The sequence below is a fragment of the Dunckerocampus dactyliophorus genome, chromosome 16, assembly GCF_027744805.1.
Source record: "Dunckerocampus dactyliophorus isolate RoL2022-P2 chromosome 16, RoL_Ddac_1.1, whole genome shotgun sequence".
Taxonomy (NCBI): Eukaryota; Metazoa; Chordata; class Actinopteri; order Syngnathiformes; family Syngnathidae; genus Dunckerocampus; species Dunckerocampus dactyliophorus.
In genome coordinates this window covers 5,644,466-5,670,711 of record NC_072834.1, presented here as the reverse complement: position 1 = coordinate 5,670,711, position 26,246 = coordinate 5,644,466, and the positions used below count along the sequence as shown (strand labels likewise).

At 42.0% G+C, this 26,246-nt stretch overlaps 1 protein-coding gene across 9 annotated transcripts in view; it reads right to left on the bottom strand.

Annotated features, from left to right (window-relative positions):
• sgcd (sarcoglycan, delta (dystrophin-associated glycoprotein)) overlaps positions 1–26,246 on the bottom strand; it is a 208,274-nt gene that overhangs the window by 17,214 nt on the left and 164,814 nt on the right. For all 9 annotated transcript variants that reach the window (XM_054756133.1, XM_054756141.1, XM_054756134.1 and 6 more), the window contains 2 exons: positions 24,868–24,987; positions 688–760 (listed from right to left, as the gene is read on the bottom strand). In XM_054756133.1, coding sequence (XP_054612108.1) covers positions 688–760; positions 24,868–24,987 — 193 coding nt within the window. The remainder of the gene's footprint in view (positions 1–687; positions 761–24,867; positions 24,988–26,246) is intronic.

The window sequence follows — 26,246 nt, the reverse complement described above, 5'->3', positions numbered from 1 at the left end:
GATCCAAGCTTCAACAGGCTGCTTCAACAAATACTGAATAATATTCCACCACACTTCGAAGTAGGCATGCTCCGATCAGGTTTTTATGCTGCCGATTCCAATACCGATCATCCACGAGTGAGATCGGATGTTACCGATGGATTAAGTGTGTATTTTTCAATGTATTTATGATGAGTGGTATTGGTCACGGGTGCCGTTAGTTGATGTAGTCCACTGCTGATGGAGATGTCAAACCACTTCATGTCAAAAAATCCAAACTACCCCTTTAATATTTCCTGTTCCAGACAAGTAAGTCATGATAAATAAACTTCTTCCCGCAGTCCATCCATAATTCTCCTGTTTTTGTACTCATTTCCTGTCTTTCCATGACCATTATTGGATGCTGACTTGACTGTCATCACATGTGACAGCACCGAGTCGACGGCATCATCTGTCCTCGCCTACGTGCTTTGTGAGGACACTCCATTCACTCCTTAAAAAAACCACCCCGAGTAGTAGTAGTCCTCAAACGCGAGACAAGCCTGCCTTGACTCGTTAAAGAGTGATGTAGCTTACTGCAGGCTGTGGATGTTTATGCATCATTAACGATGAAGAAGAAGACACTTAGCGCATCCGCTGGCTTTCTAAATCACTTTAACGCATGTTTAAGGTGGAATTGATGTATGCAACATTAACAGGAGGACTCACCGCAACTCTTTGAACGGCTCGGCTCTGACGTGCGGTGTCTCCACGGATTTGCTGAAAACAGCTCCTTCGGCCCCTGAAAAAAAAGACACAAAAAGACGCAATGAACTCATCAATTTTAACCAATTAACCTGAGCAACTTCAAGAAAAACTGCACTTTTTTAGAAATCATCCACAATCCTTATGTGAAACATGAACACATACCGTATTTCTTTCCCTTTTCTGTGCTTTTTAACGAGAGAAAAGGAGTTAGTATGAGCCAGTTCATGCACGTCATGGGACGTACCTATTTTGACACTAAAGCCCTAACAAAAAACCCTAAAAAAAAAAAACGCCAACAGTGTCCCATTTACATAACTGACCTGTATATTAACCAAGCTACAGTGATATTGTTATTGTAGCAGCTAACACGAAAAACGATATTTATCTGGCGGAACAAGCCACTGCAGACAGACTGAAGAGTGGATACTACTGGCTCTCAATTTCGCTACGAAGGCTCAACCTGATGCTCATTTGCTGTCAGCATTTTTTACCCGAGGACTGGAGCACAAGTCTTGAGCTGGAAGACACAGCCATCCCAATGAGAGCGGACATTGTAAGCGTCTATGCTGTTTCTACGCTGCTGTTGTTGACGGAAGTAGCGTTAGCTCCTATGGGCTGTGTGAAATCAATGCACCTAGGAAAGAAGATTCGGTAATGTTTTAAATCATGAAAATATGGCAAGATACTGTAAGTCTTACTTGTTATCGTCAATGTACTTGTTAATGCATGATCCCAGCATGTATATAAAACAATAAAACGTTGTAAGAGGTTTTTGTTAGAGGGCTTCATAGTCGAAATACTGTAGGTACCTCCCATGATGTGCAATGTTAGCTGGCTCACACCAACTCGTTTTGTCTCGTCAGAACGCACATAAAGGGGAAAGAAATGTGTTCATGTTTCACATAAGGATTGTGGATGATGAGCAAAATAAAATGAAAAAGTGCAGTTTTCCTTTTACGCAACTTATAACAGTGGAGTGCTGTGTAGCGGCTTTGTAGTAGGCCAGTGTTCCTGTCATATAGACAATCTTTGACTGATGTTTGAGCAGCAGGTCCTTAAAAACAGCAAAGCATCCCTGTCATTATAGAGCATCTTTGACTCGCAATTTGCAGCAGGTCCGTAAAAATAGCAGAGAGCTCCTGTCAAGTAGAGCATCTGTGACTTGCTGTAGTTGGCCCTTATAAACAGCACAGTTCCTGTCATACAGAACAGTGGAACTTGTTTGGTTTCAGGAGCCACTACCACCCCTTAATGACAACCGCCGACCCAAATTGCAGAACTTTTTCCAACTCAAATTTCTTAAATATGTTGAGGCTTGATGGCTTCGTGCTCTCCTTTGCCAAAAGCTCACCACACACAACACCGCCATGTTCAATTAGCTTAATGTAGCGTGCAGGGGGGCTGTATAGCGTGTGGGGAAGAGTAGCTACCACAAGGCTACCCAGCATGTCTTGCGGCTTGTAAATGTGGGTATAGTTTTGCATGTAAGCTCATGTGTTATTTTCATATCCACGTAGTCCTTGTGATGCAGTTGTGTTGTGTGTTCCTTTTGTGGTGACTTGTTGCAGTGGTTTTACTTGTTAGATAGACCTTAGATAGACCTAGAAAGGTTAGATAGACCTTTGTGTTAATGACCTCCTGTCTGTTTGTGCTGTGTTGGCAGGGAGCCTTCGTTGGCTCATCACTTTTAAACACAAAGCACTTCTTTAAAGCAAGTTAAAGACGCCTCTGACTACTGTGTGGTGAAGAGGACAGCACAAGCTCAATGGCTAATTTTCCACCACATGAAAGCGACACTGAGAGCGACGACGAAAGAGAGAGCAAGATGACAACACAACAAGCTGTGTGACGAAGAAATTGTGAGGCTGTTCAATTCCGACAAGGAAGATGAAGACAACGATGAATGCCTTTTCTGGTAGGCTACTGTTTAACTAGCCGCATTACATGCACTGTTTAGAAAAAAAATATTTATTTTATTAAAAGTAAAAAAAAATATATGTGCACTAAATATTCCATGTTACAACATGGACACCTGCGGCTTACAGACAGGTGTGGCCTATATATGTAGACATCTTTTTTTATCTTTAAATTGGAAAGGTGCATCTTATATTCAGGTGTGCTCAGTAGTCCAGAAATTACGGTAGATTATTATTATCGAGTTTGCATGTTTTCCCATGCGTGCGTGGGTTCTCTCCGGGCACTCCGGCTACCTCCCACATTCCAAAGAATTGCATGCTGGGTTAATTGGAGACTCTAAATTGTCCATAGGTGTGAGTGTGTATGTGCCCTTTGACTGGCTGGTCACCAGTCCAGGGTCTACTCTGCCTCTTGCACCAAGAGAGCTGGGATAGGCTCCAGCCTAACCACGACCCTAGTGAGGACCAGCGGTATAGTAAATGGACAGATGGATTATTATTAGATTTATTATAGTTATGTAAAAATGAATGTAATTATTGTTTAAATGCAAGGTGTTTATTTGATTAATATAATTATTTAAGAATGATTATATACAAATATACTAATTTGTTCATATAACACACACAGGGCAACAAACAACTCCCTGTCTGTCTCCTTTCTTCTGCACCGTGCAGGTACGGTTCACATGATGAGGCGGTGCAGCCGATGTACAAATGTAGTCACGCTGTTTTTAATTTTTATTCACGCACCCCCATGACAATTTGCGTACCCCGAGGACTAGGAGGACTAGCATTTTTGCACTGTTTTTCACTGTTAAAAAACAGCAGAGCACTCTTGTCATATAGAGGATCTTTGATTAGCATGATTTACCAGTGATTTGTCATACCTGCTGAATTTATAGCTAAGCATGTCAGTGTATATTTTGAAAACTGCTCATGTTGAATATGTAAAACCCAACATGAGTCCAACTCGAATCTTGCAAGGATTATATGGATATAACAGACATTTAATTGTAATGCAGCGCCATGAAAGGACCTCATTTTAAGTCTTTTAAAATGTTTTTCTTTTTTTTATACTTCATTCCAACCCGCTCAACCTGTCAGGGATATAAGAAGCAGTCTCACACTCAAAGTACTGCTTCTATTCTTTTCAATAAAGTCTTTTATTTAACCAGATGGGCACAATTGTTCTCAGGGTGATGAAACTTTATCAGAAGGTACACGTGTGTAAAGGAAGTTACTCTACTGTTTGCAAAGGGGTTTCATCACTGCGTTTTGGGAAAGTGAAAGGAACAAGTGCTCTACTTTTCTAAATGTGAGCATTAAGTGTTCAGGCAAGCGTAAAAAAACAACAAAACAGACGGGTTGCAAAAAGAAAGTAGCTCATAAAAGCTGTGGTTACATTTAAATGGCTGCTGTTGTGAAGTGAGATAAAACACAAGCCTCACTTCAGAAAGCTCAGGTCTCCCCAGAGAGGAACAAGAACAAGAAGCTCTGAGCTTCTGGGTGTCATCTGCCTTAACGTGATATGATGAAAACCTGCGCTACTGTGACGCTATTTTAATTCACTGAATGCTATTTTTCCTACAACTTTTTGACACTCGAAATGCTCCACTTAACCCCTCTTTTTAATCAACAGTCGTGGGGTGTATGTTAGTCTCTGTGCAGGGTCAAAAAACATTACCAGCTGTGGCTGTGGGCAACCTCCTCCATCCACAAGGTGGCAGTAGCCACATTTGAAGAATCAGGCAGCATCCAGCTGCTTTATCCAACTCTGCATGTGTGAGCAGTTCAGTGGTTCCCAAACTTTTTACGGCCGCGTACCGCTTCAGACATGTGACCTGAAGCCACGCACCGCTTTACTCCTGCACACTTAAAAAACACACAACATTTTATCTTTAACTTGAAATCTTGAACATAATGAATTGGTTAATTAATTTTATAGTAATTCCCGGGCAAAAATGTGTATTTGGTGTGGTCACATTTTGATAAAGTTTCACATGAGCACTGATAAATAGATCAGTAATCATCCTACGCTTCTTTTATTCCAGACTGATGTTGGCGTCCTTCCGTTTGAATGGCTTGAATTTGAGCTTTGCTTTTCTTGTCCCCTCACGATGGCTACGTTTAAAGTCCGCATGCTCATTCAACACCAACAAGTGTAACAATCGTGATACAGCAGTATCGGAAATACAAAAAACACACACAACCAACGGGATTGGGACACCAATGTAAATGGAATCTTCAAGATGAAACACTCTTAACGCACAAAATAACCAAACTTACTTGTTTGTTCATGTAATGCACACAGAGCGATGGACAACTTCATGCTCTGTCTGATTTCTGCTCCGTTCTCGCGCTGGCAATTGTGAGTTTTAGGTGCTAATTGTTTTTAATTGTTATTTTTATTCGCTTGATCATAATTGGCGTACCCCTGGGGGTATGTGTACCCCCCTTGGGGAACCTAGGCTGTAGTTGAAACACATGCATGTTACATTTGCTGTACTGTTGTTTACAATAAACTCATCAGCAGTATTCATGCTGGCTTGAGTAGATCGCTCCTTCATGCTACTACAACATCGGTTCTGTTGCTGCTGTATTGTGCAATATACTTGTTCATAAATAAATGACCATGCGGTCCAAAAGAGCTACTTTCCCAGGAAGTATTCTCTCTTGTCTTACAGTATTTCAACACTTTTTTATGTCAAGTCCAGTTCTGCAGAATCGCTTTAACAAAATTTGTCTTGTGTATGAATACGTTTTTTTAACCAAAAGACGATGCTGAAGATGCACCCAATCTCCCAGTTGTCCTGCAGCCCACCCATCATCTGTCACAAACACAATCACTTGTCCTTTTACACTGACCTCCATTTAGTCATTTTGGTTTGCCTCCTCTGCACCTCTCTTGGACCCACTCTAATTAGTTGACGGCTGGCCATCCCAACGTATTTCATGCTAATGTGCAAGCTCCCCCCCGGGGCTGGTTCAGTTCAAGACCCTCATCAGCCCAACAATCACCTTCATCCTGGCTGAGCTCAAGAAAGAACAAAGGGTAGAGAACCAGAAGCCATGCTGTGCCTCCTATAGACACAAATTGATGTCATTTTCATGGCAAATGGAAGAAAAAGCACCACAGCCAGACGGATGTGGACAATTTCTCTCCATTGGACCACCTGCAGCAGGACAAATGTGCCATGCTTTCCAACTAATGGCAGCAATTGAGGCAACCCATTAAGAAAAGTATCATATCGGGAGAAGGAAAACAGCGCTGATATTTCAAGCGCCAAGTAAGCTGTGAGTAGAAATGTGGATACTGATGGTGAATTGCATCCTCCGCCTTAATGCAGCCATTTGAGAACGTGTCAGCCGCAAAAAGATCACTTTACACTGATGATTTGTTTGACGTTGCTCCGTAACAACATAATACCTGCTAATGTTTTTGTCATTTCTGTTTGTTTTTTTTTATTTCAGGTGAAAGACAGCTTTCAAATTGTAACATTGCAATCCTTTTATATCCTGTCGCTCGGATCAGTCAGTTTTGGGGTCAGTTTTGAGTCATGTGCGGTGGTAATACAGTACATGAATGTCTTGTGTGTCCTTTTGGAATTTTGGGGAGGAGCCAAATAAAGTTAGAAAAACCCTGATTTAGACAAAAGACCAAAAGTCTTAAAATAAAACCAGGAGTTCTGCCAACGATCTGTCAGTCAGCTCCCGACATGGGAGCTGTAAATGTAATCATTTTAGAGCTCATTATTAGAGCCTTCTAGACATGAAACAACACCCCTGTAGTCAGCGTTACACTCATATTACCAAATATAGGTGACAAAATCAGAGACAATATGACACATAACACATAAATAAAACTCAAGCTCGTGTGTGTTTTCCTAAATGTCTTCCGGCCGTGTGGACAGGAAGTGATGTCGGGGATTCAGAGTTGAGTTTTAGCTGGAGTATACCCACAGCAGTACCCCGTGTTTTCATTAGGATTTTGATGATGACAATTATTATTGTGCCTGTTGCAAGCTCGTTCAAAACTGCAATAATTGGTGGCAGCGATGGAGTCTGGTGCGCGTGTTCCTCGTGACACCGAGTGGCCAGTGTAGACTACCACTCACTACCGTCCTCTAATACCTTAAACTGTCATTTTTTGTATTTTAGCTCACTTTGTCATTTTTATGCTTGAAAATGCTTAATTAAGGTCAAGAATACATCACATTTGCTTAATATGCTTTTTTTTTTTTTTTTTACTACAAATAGGCCGTAGTCAACCACAAAACAGCTGTCCTTTATTAATTCTTTCATTTTTGAGAACCTGCGATAGAGCGAGGACGGGATGTCTGTACTATGGTATCTTGTAAGGCTCATTCATTTGGCAAACATAAATGAGAACGTCACACACACTAGTCTGTTTGCCCTGCACTGCATCTTAGCAACACCGTAAGCCTTCCTTAACCCACCATTTTCTCTTTCGACCATGAACGGCCCTACTATAGATCAACAAAACAACTTAAAAGTGGCTAAATAGCCTCCAAAGTGGAGTAGAAATATTATGGTTATAAATCTTCCTTCACTTCTATTTGTCTTGATCCAACACAAAGCCTTACCAACATAAAATTCACACTACCCATTTATCCTGCTGCATGTTTCATAAGATTCTGATTAATGCGGGCAGTGGGCGACTAAAACCGGTGGGAGGAACCAACGAGGATGAAAGGGGAGGTTGAGGAAAGAGGAACTTACGTATAATGAGGGATGAAGGGATGATGAAGGAGGAAAACACAAGCAGAGTCACTTTTAGCAAAAAAAAAAAAAAAAACTACCGTTGAAATCATCTCAGGAGAGGAGGTGTGATATTTTTGCTGGGTAGCAGAAGCGGAAATTAGACCCCGGAATGGGTTTTATAGATTCTCTGGTGAAGGCTCCCGGTGCATGTTTACGAGACAAAGAGACGAGGGAGAGGAAGGGGAGGCATGACCGGGCGCCATGTAAGCTGAGCTAGTCTGCATTGATCCTCATCGACTGAACCGCAGATGACGACTGATTACACTGCAGTTAAGCTGTATTGGAGAGGAAAGTTGCAACACACACACACACACACACACACACCTCTACAGGTAATAGCTAACCTTATGACTGTCGTCACCTGTCCCACTTGCGATCCCATTTTTCAAAATTAGCGCCTCATAGCCCGCCTATAAGTGTGTAGATATAAAAACAAAGTTAAAGAGACGTCACACACGTACACTTTTTTTTTACATACACAGCGCTATCCTGACCTGCCAACCTTGACAACATTTTTTTGCTTTTGCTCAATTTTTCACATTTTTGCTGTTTTTTTTCCGACAATGTGCCACGGGACCAATAAAAAATAATCCCAATGGCCCCTGAGCCGCACTTTGGGCACCCTTCCCTTTATAGCGCTTCGTCACGGTTGGGCGCGTGACATGACGTCAACTCTGTGAGCAACCACAACTCTCATGAACTACTTAGCTTGTTAGCTTCCCTCCGCAAGCGAACAATGGTACTTAAAGAGAGAAGGGGAGTGTTATTGCTTCTGAGACTAATCAGTAGGTCAAGGTCACAGGTCGGTAGATCTAAAACTGGAGGAGAAGGCGTTCACAGAGGCGGGCTGTCCGCCCTCTGAATGAGTTGGATACCGATAGGAAATAATGCACCACAAGCCGACCAATCACACACAGCCTTCATGGTCAGCATCGCTACAGCTCAAGGATTTTTTTGGAGGTGCACCTCAAGGAGAAGCCGGCTTTAGTCTTAAACAACAAAACCAGCAAAATGCAACAACATGCGTACATGAGAGCATTAAAGCTTATTCAAAGGTCAAAATACGTGCCGCTCGCAAAAAATGTGTACATTTTGCAAACAGTAAAAAGCCATCTGCTGGACAGATCTAACAAAATTAAAATGAAAGCCTGTCGTTCAAACTGAAATCGTACCATAAAGATTGCATTAGTTTCATTTATGATCAATGTGGGATGAAAAGTGCCTTCCTCAAGGGTTTTCAAGACGGCATTTTTTTGTCACCAGGAACACATTTGTCACAAATGGATCATATTTTTGTAGCCATTTTAGACTTTGACCTATATTATCTGACTTCTATTCATCAAACACAGCCAAAATGACTTGAAAAAAAAATGTGAATGGCACAAAATGTCCCGAGGATCTCTTAAGAGCTTCATGGAGCTTCGTTCTCCATGAAGCAGGCTCGTCTAATAAGTTGGCTGCCAGCACTCCCAAACTATTTCATGAGTGTTATTATGCAAAAAGAGGGGGGAAAAAGGCTGAATTAAAATGAGTTTAAACACACACCCACACACACACACACATGTTCCAGTGCTAATCAGCTCACCCGAGCACTCTTCAAGTCGACGTCCCCGCCAGGCTTATTTGCAGAGGGATATCAAACGTCCTGCTTGCTATCATTCTTTCCAATTAGAGGCTCAGGACTTCATGGCTGCGGGCTTAAAACACTCTGACATGGACAGACAGACGGACAAGCAGGCGGACAGGGAAGTGCTGCCTCTATCGCTTTCACGGTTGAGGTCTCTTTTTTTTCTTTTTGTCCAGCCGTCTGTCTCCAACGCCTTTCAGGTGACCGTTTAGTTCATTCATTTGTCTTGCAAGACTTGGTATTACTTTTTCTATGTCGGCACAAGGGACACTATAAGGTTAGGACATGAGGAACTGACCCAGAAAACAATAGGAAGCCGCTTAGTCACCGACTAGATGGATTTGTATTCTTTGTCTTTTATATGTAATACAGAAATGTTGTTAAAACGGCTCTAAGGAAGGCTATTGTGCTATTGTGAAGGCTATTGCACTAGTAAAGAGATGGCGTGCTGTCACATTTTACCAGCAACATCATGCTAGGTTAGCCTATACGTTGGAAACAAAGCAAAATCAAATTCACAGCTCCCGTGTCTGAAGCTGACTGACGGGTAGTTGGCAGAGGTCCAGCATGTATTTTAAGATGTGCAGTGAAGCCTGCTTTCACTCAAAATGATCAGACCCGTGATAAGTGAATTTCCGTAAAGTAGGATTCCTTATAAATCAAATATTGTTGTAGTTAGAGGATAGAAAACCTGCTTTTTAGAGCCCTCTAGACATGAACTAACACCCCTATAGTCACCTTTACACTTGTATTGCCCAATATAGCAGACATAATAAGAGTAAATAAGCAATTTAAGGCATACAGTAAATAAGACTTGTGCTCATGTGCGTTGCTATCAGTGTGTTGAGGTTTAGCTTGACGTGGCTTGCTGTGTTTTTATTCGGGATTATTGTGCCTGTTGTCAGATAATTCAAACCTTCAATAAAAGCCTGTTGTTATGGCGATCCAGTCTGATGTTTGTGTGTCTCACCGAACATTACGGTAACATTACTGACACCTCGTGACCAGTGTAGCATACTACGTATCATTCACAATGTCGGAATGCATTTTCTGAATGCCTTTTATTTGCATTTTAATTCATTTGGTCATTGTTGTGCTTGGAAATGCTTAATTTCCCAAACATTTTGCAAAAAAATACATACAATTTGCTTCAATATGCATATTTTTTGACCAATAATAGGCCGTATTCAACACGAAACAGCATGATTTATGAATTGATATATTTGTGAAAGGTGTGGAACTCAAAGTCGAACAGCAAAATGGCGACTGTCATCTTTTCTACTAGAGTCGCTTTTTGTACAACAGCTGAGCAGCTGAGGTGATCACACAGCTCTTCCTCGCTGAGAAAGGAACACAACAAAGCGGAGGAGCTCCTTTGTTTGCCCAACTACGTAAACTTGTCAAAAACTTCTTACACATTTGAATGTACGAGACATGGTTTAATTTCCTGGCCCGTCCTTGAAGCACATCTCGCCAATCGGTGTTCATCACTCTGCCGTCTGTCAACACGCTGTTGTTGCGGCGTGATATAAGCGAAGATGAATGATTTATATTCACGTCCATTCGGATAAACTATCAGGAGCTTGTCCCGTCTCGGTACCGCCAGCGTCTGCTCCAAGCAGAGCTGTGACAACTGGAGCGTTCCATCAGCGGGAGGCCATGTTCACTCACTCCTGCTTTGTTTACCTCGCATTTCTGCTCAATTCACTTCCATCCATTTTATGGCAGCGTACTAATGCAGCGGTGACGTGCTGTTTGACAGGCTAAACTAGCTGATGAGGTGCACAGTTGCCACCTTTAATAAAAAAAAAAAAGTTGGGAGGAGAAAGGGCAAAGTGTGTCAGCAGGGTGTGCTGACTATTTATTAGCGAAGGTCTTCTGGCTACACCTCCGGGCTGAGTGAAATACTAAAAAGGGAAGCGTATTAAAAGTGTGCCGCACAGAAAACAGAGCGAGCAAATGAGGAAATGATGGAGAGAAATAATTGGGGGCAAAGAGAGGAAAGTAGCGAGAGAATGGAAAAACTTCCGGCACAGTAGAATAACTTTTTTCTTTGGGTTACAGAAGAATTGCTGGGATTTTCTTCACAAAGTAGCGCAATGTAAGTTTACTTTTAATTAAATTTCATTAAAAATGAAACGACTACACACACACACACACACACACACACACACACACACACCTTTATATACATGATTAAGTCACTCGCATGTATTTCACTCCCGTGGCCGTGCCCTTTTCGCTCTGGCACAGCGTTTTTGTACCCGTGTTAAAACATATTGCTGCAGTCCTCTTGTTGCAGTCCTTCTCATTCTAACCGAAGATTCAATTACAAGCTAGCAAGTAAGCAAGCTAGCGATGACACAGGAGACGCGGCCGGGCGGCATGAAGGAGACTGATTGATAATGGTCTACAGCCAATCAGGATGTAGAAAACAATGGGCGGTGCAGACAGATGAGAGAGGGAAGAGAGAAAGAGAGATACTCAAGTTTCCACATCGCAACTCTTCTTAAAGGGCTAGGCTCGGCCTGTAACAGCGTTCATACGCTGTAATAATAAAAAAAAGAAGCACTAAAAAAATTCCGCGGAACAGCGACTCTGTGAAAGGTGAAACGCACGAGAGAGAAAAATTCCTTTAACGGCACTATGTTTTGACGCGCGATTAACGTGTGCATGTCCTGTTTGACCCTTGGCCCACACCGTAGTCTGAGGAAAGCAGAAGTGACTGTGGCGCTCCAAGAGGAAGCAAATATGGAGCAGAAATGGACAAAAAAAAGCGCATTTTGAATGGTAAGTTTAGCCTCAAAGCCCTGGCAGATGGGTCTCACAACAAGACCAAAGCTTTTTGAATTACAATGTTTGATATAAAAAAACAACCAAAAAAAACAATTTAAATTCAAACAGTTAAACATACTACACACACACCCCAAATTTGGTTGAAATAAAAAACAATAACAAAAATATATACATGATTTGTCTCGATTTCTCTTTTTTTTTTATTTATATTGGCCGAAATTGCCTTGGAAGACTTCTTAGCGATCATAAGCTAACCGTTTCCAGATGAATACATGAAAATGTAAAGCCAGGAAGTAACTTTTCGTACCAGCGTAAATGCTGTATGGCAAGGTCGGGTTAACTTTATACACATCACGTATAACAACTTCTTTTTGAAACTTTAATAATGGTTTGCTGAGCACTCATGATCCTTCTAATGCCGTTACTGCCATCTGGTGGCGTTAATAAAAAACTACACCGGGGGTATTACAGCCGCGGCTGTTGATGCCAACGTTTCTTGACCCAATTAGAGACCTGGCTGTTATTTGATTTTGTAGACCAAGCAACCAGCAGCTACAGTAATTCAATAGAGGTTTTATTTGGTGCATTTACGGTATTTTTTTTATTTTTACAAACCTGACATGACGAAGTGCTATCTGTTAAAAAGTTCAGGCAAAACGTTGAGGCGTGATGTAGAGAAATGCACAAAGCCTAATGCAGGACTTCACACTCGTGTTGATTGTGTGCGCTCCACATCACCAATCATTTGTGAGTTATTCCTGTAGGGAGTTTTCTCCACGCTGCATTTGTGTCTCAGCATTTCATCATTGCCGAGTTACTTCAGGCCATATTGGCTCGGCTGCCCAATAAACACACATCACACGAACCACACTACTCGCACACACGCGCGTTCATATTTAATAGCATCATTTATTCCCCTCACCTGACCCGTGAACATACCACCGTGATGACATACATACGGCTACTGCTCCGTATTCACACCGCGTCTGTAATCAAGGAATCGCTTAAACGCAGTCGAACGGGGATTCGCCGCCTCAGCCGCGTAAAAATGCGACACGGTGGGATACAGATAAAAACAGCAAGGGGAAAACATTTGGAAAACGAGTGGCGTGTCCTGTGACATTTAATGTAAGTAAACACTCTCCATCAGCGTCCGAACATGATGATCTTGCGGTGGATAATGCTCGGCAAAATATTGCATTTGATTAAAAAAACAAAAAACGCTGTGCTGGTTTTGCGTTTGCGTTTTATGCAATGTATTACAGTATTTTCCTCATAGGAAATAATGTAAGTGAAACTATGCAATGCCGTGGTCAGCTTTTATGGGGAGAACTCTGTGACACCCTGTCATCACCATGGGGGTCCTGCAGTACAAACCATTCTGTGGGCTCAGAACTGCCTCTCAGAGCCTCCTCTGCCTCATGAGTCAATTCATGAAGGGGCGGATGGTTGTGGGTTGTCTCTGGATGTCAGATGTGTACTGAGGTTGGGATCAGACTTTCCCAGTGTTGGGAGTCGGGTGGCCATGTATGCGTGTTTGACGTTAGCATACAGGAGGTCTATTGTCCTTTTCAGTCCAGTGGGGCAGTCTACAAACTGGTAAAGTCATGCACTGAAGAGTCCAAGCCTTGTTGTTAAAGTCACTGGGCACAGCGGAGTGGATGACATCATCACACGTTGTCGCCGCGTGCACTCGTGTTGGAATGTAAGCGATGGTGATGATACCTCGCCATGTAATTTGGGTCGGATACTCACTGCCAGAAGCTCGATGCACTTTCTGTAAGTCCAATGGATTTTAGTTAGGGCAACCAACACGTAGACATTGTTGGTCAGCCAGTTCATGTTTCCCATCACCAACAAAGAAAATGCGGGCTTGTACCTCCATTGCTTATAGCCTTTAGCCTCGCTCCAGCTTTGCAGCCGCAATACAGGCGTTTGAGCATCTCCGGTATGGGGTGGACAAACAGCTGATCCTTTTGTCTGGAGTTGAAGCCGCTTTTTCCTTGACTAAACAAACCCCCGTGCTATCTCCAATCAAAAACTGTTCCATATCTATAGGATGCAATGATTATACATGTCGTGTGTCTGAGGAATTAGGAAAAAAGTAGCACAAATGCCGAAAAAAGTACTTAGACATAGACCAGACTGCGCTACTGGAGAAGGCTGCCACTAGCATGTACATGTACTTTCTAATGATGTTCTGACAATAATATGTGTCTCCAGAGCGGGGGTCTCAAACTCAACCTACCTGGGGGCTGCTAGTAGTGTATGGGTGAGGCTGGGTGAGGCTGGGCCACATCAAGTATTCACTCGGGATTCATGTTTCAACCGAGCGGCTACCTTGTCAGCAAACACCACCGGAAGCTGTCACAAGGCCGTAAGTGATAAAAAGAAAATATACAACACAAATATAAAAATATAATATTGCGCTCTTGGGTTGCCCATGAGACGGTCAGAGGCACTTAAGCTTGCTTAATGGAAGTTTCTCTTTACTTGGGCAAGCAGAAGCCAAAAGAGATCTCACAATGAGCTTGTCAACACATGGGAAACAGCAGGGGGTCATTACTCAACATAACAGTATGACTCACGGTGTTATAACGCTATAACCATCACACAGAAACACACAACAGGTACGGTATATAACACATACTGTACACAGGGCAACTACTACTAATTATGGGTGGGGGAAATGATCGATGCTTACATGTATCGCAATGTGGACAGTGACGATTATTAATCGATTCATAAATGTCAATAATCGATGCTGACGGAACAAAAAAAAAGGAACACAAAAACGGATAGCGGAAGTGCCGCCTGGACAGCTTATGGTGGTGCACCTAAGATGCTACCAGAATGAGTGAGCGGATTTAAAGGAAGCACTTTGGCTTTCACGTAGTTGAAGTTAAAAATGAGCTGGATGAGAGCTTAAAATATTTTGGGTACACAACAGGGACAGCATGCCTTGCAGCACTTGTTTTGTAAAAAGTTGCTAACGTTAGGTGTTTAGAGTTAACATATTTGTGACTGTATTATTCCCCATAGCAGTAGTAGCTGCCCTATGTGTGTTTGCTTACCTGTTATAGATGATACTGTCATGTTTGTGTGCGCAAACATGTTTGTGATTGTAGTAGTTAGTGTTCAGTGTTGCTGTTGCTTGCCCACTAATATAGCCTCTTCCTTTAAGCAAGCTAATGTGCCTCTGACCAACTCTTGCGGCATTCAAGAGTGCCACAATATATATAATATACATTAATATTACAGTAAACATTGATGCCATCCACAGTGGAAAGCTTTGAAGAAAAAAAAAAAGCAGGCTTCGCTACACATCTTAAAATGAAGCCTGGTGCTCTGTCAGCTAGCCATCCATCAGCTACAAAAGTGGGAGCTGTAAATGTCATCTTTTTTTTCAGCATGTAGCCCTGCCAGTGTTGCTGATGTTTGTTTTCTTCTGTCCAACTCCTCTAAAGTGGAAAATGTGCTCAAAAGCGCCTCTTGGAGCCACACACTGTCTGACACCGGCGTGGACAAACACACAGCTCGTTAGTTTTAAAGCTACAGACACATAAAATGGTGTGTTCCCAGGAGGTCGTCCCAAAATCACTTTTAAAGTTTCTAAATTCCAGCATCAAGGCTAGACTTCCAATGCGACTTCTAGCCTGATCTCGCTTCACTCTTTTTTTATTTATATCCCATTATTAGGTGCAGAAGAATCTTCCAAAAAACAAAACAAAACAGAGGTTTCTCTCTCAAGTAGCGAAAGTGCTTATGTGCGACACAGCAGCAATAATCCTTTGTGCTGACATTTGCGTATTAAACGCTCCTGCTTATTCAATTCTTCAATTCAATAATCACGCACTTCCATTATTTGTATTTCAAAAGCAACGCGCCGCTCCGTTTCACCAGTGGATGAGACGAGCCGGTCACAACGCCGCAAAACAACACAACAAAAAGGCTAAAATTATAACAAGGGATTTGTTCTCAGCCGAGGGCAATCCAGTGTGGCTAATTACAGAGTCTAGAGTGCGACAATACAAAGCTCGAACCACTTTTCTTCATTCCACCTGGAAAGTTAATGACACTCGGTGCTTTGACTTGTGGCCTATTTCATCCATGAATGCATTACCTGGAAGATGAATTAGTACGATGTACAGTATGTCCCAAAAGTGAGAGTTATTATTATTATTGTCTTCTCAAGAGACGATACTATAGAAATGAAACTCGGCTGTGAATTAGAACAGTGTTTCCCAGTGTTTATTCAGCTAAGACACAATTTTTACATTAGGAAAACCAAACTGTCCATAATGACATTTAACGATTCCGGCTAAATCCAAAGTGCGGCCTGGGGGCGATTTGTGGCCGGCGGCACATTCTAAAAATATAATTTAACAAGAAAAAAAAAGCAGTAATTTTACAAGAATTAAGTCAAGAAACATTAAGAGAAAAAAATTGTAATTTAACGAAAAAAAGTCATTTTAAGTTGCAATATTAGCATTATGTTTTTAAAGTCATAATATTATGACAAACAAACAAAAAAAACAATATCAAGTTGGAATTTTTTGATAATTTGGTTGGGGGAAAAGTTATAATTAGGGATGCGCGATAATATCGGCCCATTATATTGCGTGTCAGTTGGTTTATTGTCACTGTTATGCCTAAGTTCCTGTTCGCTGCTCTTGTTTTGTTATTTATTATTGTTATTTTGTTTATTATTCACACGGCTTTATCTATGTGCTCAAAACAGATCATGATTGCTACAAAAAACAAATTAAACACAAACGTAAAGATTCATCTCCATTAGACAGAAACATCCAATATCTTGTACATCAACAAAGCATTATCCATCCATCCATTTTCTATGCCGTCTATGCGGGGGATGCTGGAGCCTACCCCGTGAGAGGACATCCCGTTGGACATCTCCGCGTGTTTGCATGTTAGTTTGCATAGAAAATGAATGAATGAATGACTACATACGATGCAGTGCAGTTCTACACGACTGCAAACCAAAATATTAATCATATTGTTAAATTAAATATATAACTCTTGTTTTGATCCTATTAATTAGTCTGTAAACACGACTACAGACTCTAAACAGCATTTCTGTGAAAACATGCCTCAAGCTACAAATAAAATAAAATTTTTAGCACTGGGCAAACTCTTTCTGCTCTAATGAAGTTGTACGGCCATATGGCAAGCAAATGAGGAGTAGTTTACAAAAACATACATATTGTGACAATTACACGGGGCCGACAGGGTGGTGTGTTTGCTTTGCCTGCTGGAGTGTGCATTAATCAGGAAATGTGTTTAACGCCAACAAGCACTGGTGAAGGGAGGGATTTCGCAAGCTCACTAAGTCAATGCAGATGACTTTGCTGTGTCTGTCTAACGCAGAAAGATGTTAAGTATGACGTTATAATAAACTAAACTCAATTTTTCAGAACGACTGTAAATATAAAGGTAAAAGCTATGGGTATTTTTACCCAGTGCAATTTACACACCGATTCTCAAACTGTGCTAGAAATACCACTGGTGGTACACTGGCCCCATCGAGTGCTACCAATGATGAAATTATACTGGGGACAAATACATGTCAACATTTGTCATCAACTCCCCTCATACGCCACAAGCCAATTACCACATGATCGAGGTTAAACAGTGATCGGAAGTAGCAAAAACGGGTGCTACTTTCCAAGCAAACTATTTTGTTGAGGTGCTACTTGGTGTAAAAAGTTTGAGAACCATTGGACTAACCAAAAACGTATATATTTTTTTAATGCTACCCACCAACTACTCAATCTTCCTGAGAAAGTCCACATGAGGTGTTGGAACCAGTTTAGACAAACCCATTCCATTTGGCGGTACAATGCCGTTCAAGAGGCTTGCATTTACATAACGGAGAGCTGTTCGATGGCATTATTTGTAAAGTCTTATCTCAAACTACTGTTGTTTTCTTCCTGTTCTTCCGTATGTTCTATCTGTCGAAAGAAGTGACCGTTCTTTGTAGACCAATCAATGGCCAGCATCATGTCCAGCTGGCCCATGCAAGCATTAACCAGACAACAGGGGACTCAAAGGACGTGCCAAGAAGTACTGAACTTAGCCATTCAAACTGCTTGGTGGAAACAGAGTTTTCGATTCTAGAGGTTCCTCTTGAGCTGGGACCAAAGTATTTCATGTAGGTAACCTACCTCCATACCAGAATCAGTTGGCTTCTTAATGTTTCTTTCTCCTAAGCTGCTTTGAAAGTCACCTTCCAGAGCCATCAGCAATGAGGGAACAGCACCATGATGCTAGATGCTATAACCACATTAGCCCTAAGTGTCTCCTGTCACTGATGGACGCTTCATATTTCGAGGAGGGGTGGTAAAGACAGAACATTGTGCCTCATGATTATCTCCAGGATGCACAGCAGCTGCCAGTGACATATCACCATCGTTCCAAGAACAAACCACAGCGGCGTGCCCGGGTTCTCCAACGTACCTCATTTGTCAGGCCAACCCCGCATGCCGCGAGCGAGGGAGATGGTGCTGGGGGGGGGGAGAAAGAGCAAGCCCCCATTTCCACTCCGCCATGCTTGCAATCTAATCTTTAAGGCTTTGTGACTGCCGGTGCTAGGATTTATGTCAGCCGTGAAACAAGGACGGCGGAGGTGTCCTCGAACCCCGCAGCCAAACGAGCCAAACAGAAGAAAGTGATGCCAAAGACGCTAAAGTCCAATTAAGAGACAGCAGTCGCAGGTTTACTTTTATGAGGTTTAGGATCAACAATGGAGAAGAGATCATATGTGATGTTCAACATTTGATCATTCTATAAATACAAAATGTTGGTTGGTGATTTGCTGGTATTGACCCAAATTGAACACACTTTTCTGTAGAACAAAAAGGGGTTGCTGTTGGTTTGCATGTACTGTATTGTCTCAAACGATAGACGCCAAATGTAAATGTACTGTATGACCAGTCTTTTTCAGACGTTTCTCTAGGGTCAGTACTCCCGCAGATAACAGCTGAGTTCAAACCTGCAATATTGAGTAGAAGAGCTTCCCTAAGTCCCAGCTACTATTCCCTGAAGCCACCCCTGGAAGCACTTCTCACTTCCCAAAGTAAGCACTGCTCGCTCATGCGGCGTGTTTCTCTTCAGAGATCAGCGGCAAGCAGGATGTGTTTAAGTTGAAGCTGCAGTGGGAGGGTGAGGGTGAAGAGATGCCGGAGTCACCTTGATGCTGAGACTCAAGCTGTGGAGAGCATGAAGATGTTTATTTACCTGACAACTGTAGGTTTACTTACTGTTTTTTTCACTTTGGCCTTCAACTTCTTTTTGAAACTAATTAGAGTGACGCACGGTGGCCTAGTGGTTAGCATGTTGGCCACGCAGCCAGGAGATCGGGAAGACCTGGGTTTGAATCTCCATTGGGCATCTCTGTATGGAGTTTGCATGTTCTCCCCGTGCGTGTGCGGGTTTTCTCCAGGTACTTCGGTTTCCTCCCACATTTGTCTGTATGTGCCCTGTGATTGGCTGGCGACCAGTCCAGGGTGTACCCAGTCAGCTGGGATAGGCTCCAGCATACCCCCGCAACCCCAATGAGGATAAGCGGCATTGAAAATGGGAAGATGGATGGATGGATGGATGGCCACCAATGGCTTTGCAGTTGCTTTACTAAAGACTATACAATTGAGGGACACTGACTGGCTTCAGGAGGTAAACTGGTGGTGTCATATTCACCCTGTGGTGTAGTCCGACTTTCTGTTCAACAGGCTCCTGCCTTGACTGTGATCTGGAACAGGATATTGAGTACGTACTAGCTTGTACGTTGTAGGCTTGAGACTGACTACAGAACAAAATATGAAAATTGGAACTGGTTGCTGGAGGTATGAGGTCCTAATGTGTATGTTTGTCTAAGCCAACTACAAGCCGTCGCCGTTGTCACACTCATTTTAATTTTGTCTTCATTTATCACCTCATCTAAGACAGCCCTCATTGCATTCTTTGAAAGTTTCCTGGTCTGTGATGGACCTTTTCTTCTTGAAGAAATACAAAGGGAAGTTGCTGTTGCTGCCTCTTGAGCTGTGCGTTTCCGCACCATCGTGGCACAGCTCCGGTTGTAAATAAGCAATAAAACTGTACTTTCGCTGCCCTCTCCCGAGATCCCCCAGGAAAGTTTGCTCAGAAAGTCAAATGTTTCTCAAAGTGATGCCTCTGGACTTTGTGATCAGACTCATGAATGTAAAATTTGAGCAAGATTGGTTGAAAAACATGGCCACCATCAAGCAAAACGGGACTTAGCAACTAATTGTTCGTAAGACATTGACCACTTGTCTAATGATTTAAACACATTGAGGATATCTGTGTTACATGCATGCTAGCATGTCCTCAACAACATTTTGAGCCACACATGTCACTTATACTTCAGCAAGGCACCAAAGCCCAAGTACTTAGGGCACCACTGATGTGTATGTACTGTAGTACTCAATTGTGCAACAACAGGCTGTATAATTGAATTTCCCCTTACAATTACATAATTGTCCTTACTTCTGTCTCACATCCAAAAAAAACCAAAAAACACAACATGGTACTTGTGATAAATGCACAAATAAATAGCTTCTGTTTCCTTGAAATGAATTCAGCCCAGCCCAGATCCGTCTAGTCCAATGTTGTCATTTTTGACTTATTTACAAGAATGCGGGATTAATCACACCACAGAGAGTTGATGGTATGTGCAAGTGTTGATAAAAAAATAACACTAATTCTCCCTTTTTTTGTGTTTGTTTTTCTGCAAAAAGCAGTGGATGGAAAATGTCGGGTAAATAATTGAAAATGTGAAGATGCAAGAGCCGCAGCTGAAATCAAATTGTTTCGACTGATGCTGTCTGTTTCATTAATATGATAATTATTGAATAATTCCTGATTGCATGGTACAGTGGAACCTCGGTTAGCGTCCGCCACGGTTAGCCTGTCTTTCGATTAACATCGTAAATTTACGGCACAGTTTTGCTTCAGTTTGCGTTCATTCGCCGGTTAGCCAACAAAATGGCGCCCGTCTTGTCGTACTGTCAATACACTGCATGAGTCCAACTGTGTTCTTAGTGTATTTTTTGTCACAAAACATCCTCGCTTGTTAGCATCCTATTAGCTAGCTTACAAAATGGCAACCGGGACTGGGAGTTATGTCGCCTGCTCAGCATATCATCAGCGGTTGACTCTCAAAAATGTTAACACAAAACACGTTTTTATAGTCTTCCAGTTACAGTTTTACATGCATGAAGCAAATCTAAATGCATATAAATGACGAATGAAAGGGATATCCTGTATATAATATCCTGTTTTCAGTCACGTCCACCAGAATCATATCTTCTGTGAAGGTAAAAGTAACCTTAAATGTTCATTTATCCCTTTCATTAATCATTGATATTAATTTTGAATTGTTTTCTGCATGTAAAACTATAATTGTAACACTATAAAAACGTGCTTTTGTTTTGTCCATCGTCGACTAATATTCTTTTTTTTAGTCTAGTGGATGGCGACAAATAAACAGATGTCATTTGTGACTTTTTCCACCTCAAAGAAACAGGCTAGAACACTCAGATAAACAAATAAACATGGCAGGTGTGCAACATCTTTGCCTCTGATTATTTAGTGACGCTGAAAGCAAGACAAACAAAACCAGAACACGGTCGCTGTCGGCGCACATCAGAAAAGTGCGCATAAAATATGGCATGAAAAACAACCATCTGCCAAAACTCTGTTAACAGCCCAATTTCTTGGTTAAAAATTCACTGTTGGGATTTAAAATGAAGTTGGTGTAATGATTCAGTGATGATCCAATGAGGTGCTTGTCACGTGATATGTAAGAAGCTGCTGACGCAAGTTGGACTTTCTGGAGTCATCTTTAACCTTTTCAAAATACTTCCACTCTTAGGTTGATTCTTTTAGTAGCCATTATGAGCCGATGAGTCTGTCGACGTTGACGGTCTTCCTAGCGTTCAAAGCAAGCGCTCACCTAAGCTCGTTTGCATTGTGCTACGAGAGCAGGTTATTTTATTAATGCGTGTTAGGTGTAGGTCCTCCGTTAAACACACGCCATTTTCAATTCTTTTGGAATTTTGTATCAAAATAGGCTGCTTGTAACGAAAACAAAGACATTCTTTGTAAAAATGTATACTCAACAGCAGCCACGGCCACTCCTCATGTAGTCAGAATGGTGCAATCTGGATCACAAGACATTTTAATATGACGTGACGGCGAGATTGACTCGACCATACTAAGACACCCTTGCATCGGAGTCTAGGAACAAACACTCGTGCGTAACCCGAAGACCTCCTGCACTTATTATTTTCCTTTTTTATTATCAAATGTAGGTATTGTTTATCATATTTGCTGTACTTATGTATGAAAAATGGGAATTTGGTACAAGTTCAACACAGGAACTGAACCGACTCAGTAATTGCTGAGACACGGAGAAGGGGAAGAATGAAATAAGCTCTGCTTCTTCCTCCACCTTTTCGGACATGTTCAATTGTGCAAGAGCAAACGTGACGTACTTCAATGTAACCCTGTTGAGCGTGTTTGAAATGCAATAAACCATAACCACTGTTGTAGCGGTGATGGCCAGTTACATAGAGTGGTCTGATGTGTCTAAGCATAAAGGATGTTTAGACTGTTTTTGTCTCACTTCGCATGCACACATTTCATCGTAATTGTAATTTGACACCACATTTATATCCCATTGACCTGTAACAACCTGGCAGGGAGATGGTAAATAGCGTGTAAATGTGTAAGCAAAGAGGTTTTTTTCCCCCCCTACTCCTACGTATTATCAGCTCGGATGCGCTCGCACCATAATTAGCATCGTCGTTAGAGTTCTCAGCCTCCTCCATTTGGCCGCCAGGCAAATCAAGGAGACGGGACATGTAGCATCTGAGAAAAAGCTGGCTGATGAAGTCTTGATTTCTTTTCTGCGCGTGTGATCAGAGCGGCTTGTTTGGTGAAAGTCATGATCAATGGTACACCACTCGGCAGGCTTGACCTGAATTTACAACCTCCCGGAATATATTTAGCTGCTTGGCGAGATCAGAATAATCAAGTCCTTTTTTTTTGTGCTTCTTCTGTTGTTTATGATTGTCAAAGCTAACGGATATTATTATACTGTCAATGGCAAGATCACATTATAAGTACAGAAGGATTCTGCAGAGACAAGGTGTCTTTATAACTTTATATTTGCGATCCATCAAACCTTTCCCGGTCGTAGCGGCTGTCCTTCCTTCAGAGTGGACGCCGTTAAGTTGTAATGAGACGATAAAAGACAGCGGAGTTACCGTGTCACAGCCGAGGCTTTATTTTAGGGATGACACGGAGGCAGTCCACATTTCACGGTGTTATCTGGAGCGAGTGGTGAATGTGCAGCGTGTGCTGCCCGTTGGGTTCCTGTCAGCTGGACCACATTAGGGAGAGGATGACGAATCAGCTTAAAAAGCCCAAGATGCTCTTGACCTCTGCTTGTGTTTGTTTGGGGCGCTGGCCTGCACATGTTAGCTTTCTACACGGATGCAACATCATAGTGAGGCGGCAAGACGAAAAACTTGAGATTCATATGTTAGCACGCTTTAGCACAACCACTGAACCATTCTCCGAAGGTCATCCATCAGTGCAAAAGATCAGTGACTTTTGCTGGAAAATTGCCAGTTCCTTAAAAACCTTTATGTTCATTTGTGAGCTCACAAAGCTTGAAATTTTGGGAAAGGCACTCGCAGTTGAATGCATTTTCAAGAGGGTGGAGGTTGTTAAAACTGGATTCAGAACCCAAAGTGCAAAGCAACCATCCATCCATCCATTTTCTTCCATCCTACAATCTCCCCCCGCTGCACTGTGAAGTGTTCCTAGGCCACCCGGTCCCTCCAGCGTGACTGAAATCTGGACAGGGTCTGCGGATTGGACATGCTCCACGAGGCGGCAGAAGCTGCATTTGAAGTATCATGAGTAGTCAGCATCCAGAAGGTTTATGTACCTCTACATGCGCTTTAAAATGCTGGCCCATTAGTGTGTGTGAGTGACAGGGAGAAATGTTCTGGCTCGCGTTGGCGCCACGTGTTGGTTTGCATGTGTAAATCTCCACAACCCAAAATATTGACGCCTTTTTCAGGCCTTTTCTCTGGAAAAAATATGACTTATCTTATATTTAGACTTACAGAGTTTGGGTTTATTGGATACATTCTGCATTAAATGTACTGTATTGGTCATATTTGGAAACAGAGTCTAGGTCTTAAAGATTTAAAAGTAGAACAATGCCCGTCTAATAATGCATCTCCTGCTGCCATCTGTGGCACGGCAGCACTTTGCTGAGGTCGGATGACACTAACGCAATCTGACTGCGCGAGGCTGTAAGTGCATGTAGATGAGCAGGAAAAAGAATAATCGCTCCCATCTGTAAGCGTCCTGTCACAGGCAACGCCTTGAAGGAAATTCTTCCATTTTTCACTCAACTATAATCTGCGAGGGTCACTGTAGGAAGTATTTTTTAATGCAAATCTTTCTTTAATAGCACAGCATCTGCGTCCGTCACTTTGAGGCCTCCCCTGTCTCGTTTCATCGCCTACATAGCCATCTGTCAGAGGAGAACGTCTCCACCTGCTTGCGTGCCATTGGTACCGTCAGCGCTTTCCAAAAATCAGCACAACCTCCTTGATCTTCAGCATGAACCACAAAGTCATGTATCGCAGCGGCCCCCAGCCCGGTACCGGTCCGTGTGTGGGGCCAAACTGGGTCGCAGGAAGCTTTTTTCAGGTGCGATGATGCAATGAAAAAAAAAACGCTTATAAAAATACATTTGTAAATAACGACATCAAATTTTATGTAAAGGCATATCCATTTTGGAAATATGGGCCATTATTTCATTAAAAAAATAATACGTATATAGTAACAAATCCCATAGTTTTTGCATGTATATGTTTGTCTGTTGGGCCGTTGGGCCTGTTGCCTACTGTTCCGTGGGTCAAAAAAGGTTGGGGGCCGCTGATATATCGGACCACTCACCCATCACTCGGAGCCTCTCGGCGCCCACCACCACCTCCTGCTCGTCGGCCGAGAAGAGGAGCTTCCCAGACGTGGATTTGACCTCAAACATCTTGCCTCGTGCTTTGAATCCACTGGATCCTGAAGCAAACAAATGCAGAAGATTGAATGACACCTGAAATCTTTGGGAACTATCTCGCTTTGAAGAATATGGTATTGTCGCTCAAGAGTTGTGTGAATGTGTAAGAAATCTCCATCTTATTGGCAGCTACCTTATGCAAAATTCTGCTTTCCTGTAAAATGTATACGGTCATTCTCTAACTACAAAAATATTCCATTTATTAATATTGAATTCTACTTCACGGATTCATTTATCACAGTTGGGTCTGGAACCAATTAACCGCGATAAACGAGGGATGCCTGTACAAGGTTATGTTCTGCATTACGTCAAAAGGTCCCCTATTATGTAAAAGTGACCTTTTAATGATGTTCTAAAAGTAACGTGTTCCTAGAGCCTGTTTATGAACACCAAACATGACGGATTATCTCCTATGCTTGTTTGAAGCAGGCTTCGCTACACATTTTAAAATAAAGCCTGGAGCTCTCCCTATTATCAGGAGGTAGCTGGAATTTTGAGCATGTTGCTTTTCTTCCACAAATAGGCTAACCTAGCATAAGGTTGCTGTTAAAATGCGACTGTAATGTTAGCCCTGTGGCTCACACTGCTATGCTGAGGTTGTGTCCTCCTGTCCCACTTCTTAATGTTACGTTGTTGTATGTGATCTATGGCATCTATTATGTTGGACAAGGCAGAGTTAGTGGATACGTAAAAGGTGGATAAAGTGTGCAATTGTGCTGGAATAGATGGATTTTATTTAAAGGTTTTATGTTTTTGTCATATAATTGAATACATATTGCGGTGGAGTTCATTATTTTTGCAAGTGGATTGGTAACTCAACGTTGCCGCTTGGCACAGGAGTTCAAATTTCATCATCATATTATTATTATTATTTTTTTTTTTTACAATACTGTCCCTCGTAGTGTCTGCCGAGAAAAATTCTGTCCGGTTAAGTCCTCACTGACGCCTCAGGTACCAAAGGCACCGCCCGCCACTGATAGTTGTTATTATTATACCTTCATACATATAATTAGTATTATTATAATAGTACATACATTAGGTCATGTCTTCAAAATTGAGGTAAATCACACCAAATGTGGCCGACGCTGAGATGTCAACTGTGGCCTTTGTTCTGTGCTAAACTCAGCGTAATGAGGAATATAGAGCAAATGTAATATTTTTTAAAAGTGGTCTATTTCAGCTTTCTCTAGTTTTTAAAGCTTTTAGTGCTTCTTCTTCTTTTTTTTTAACAACATATTACAGGTACAGTAGGTGCCTGATG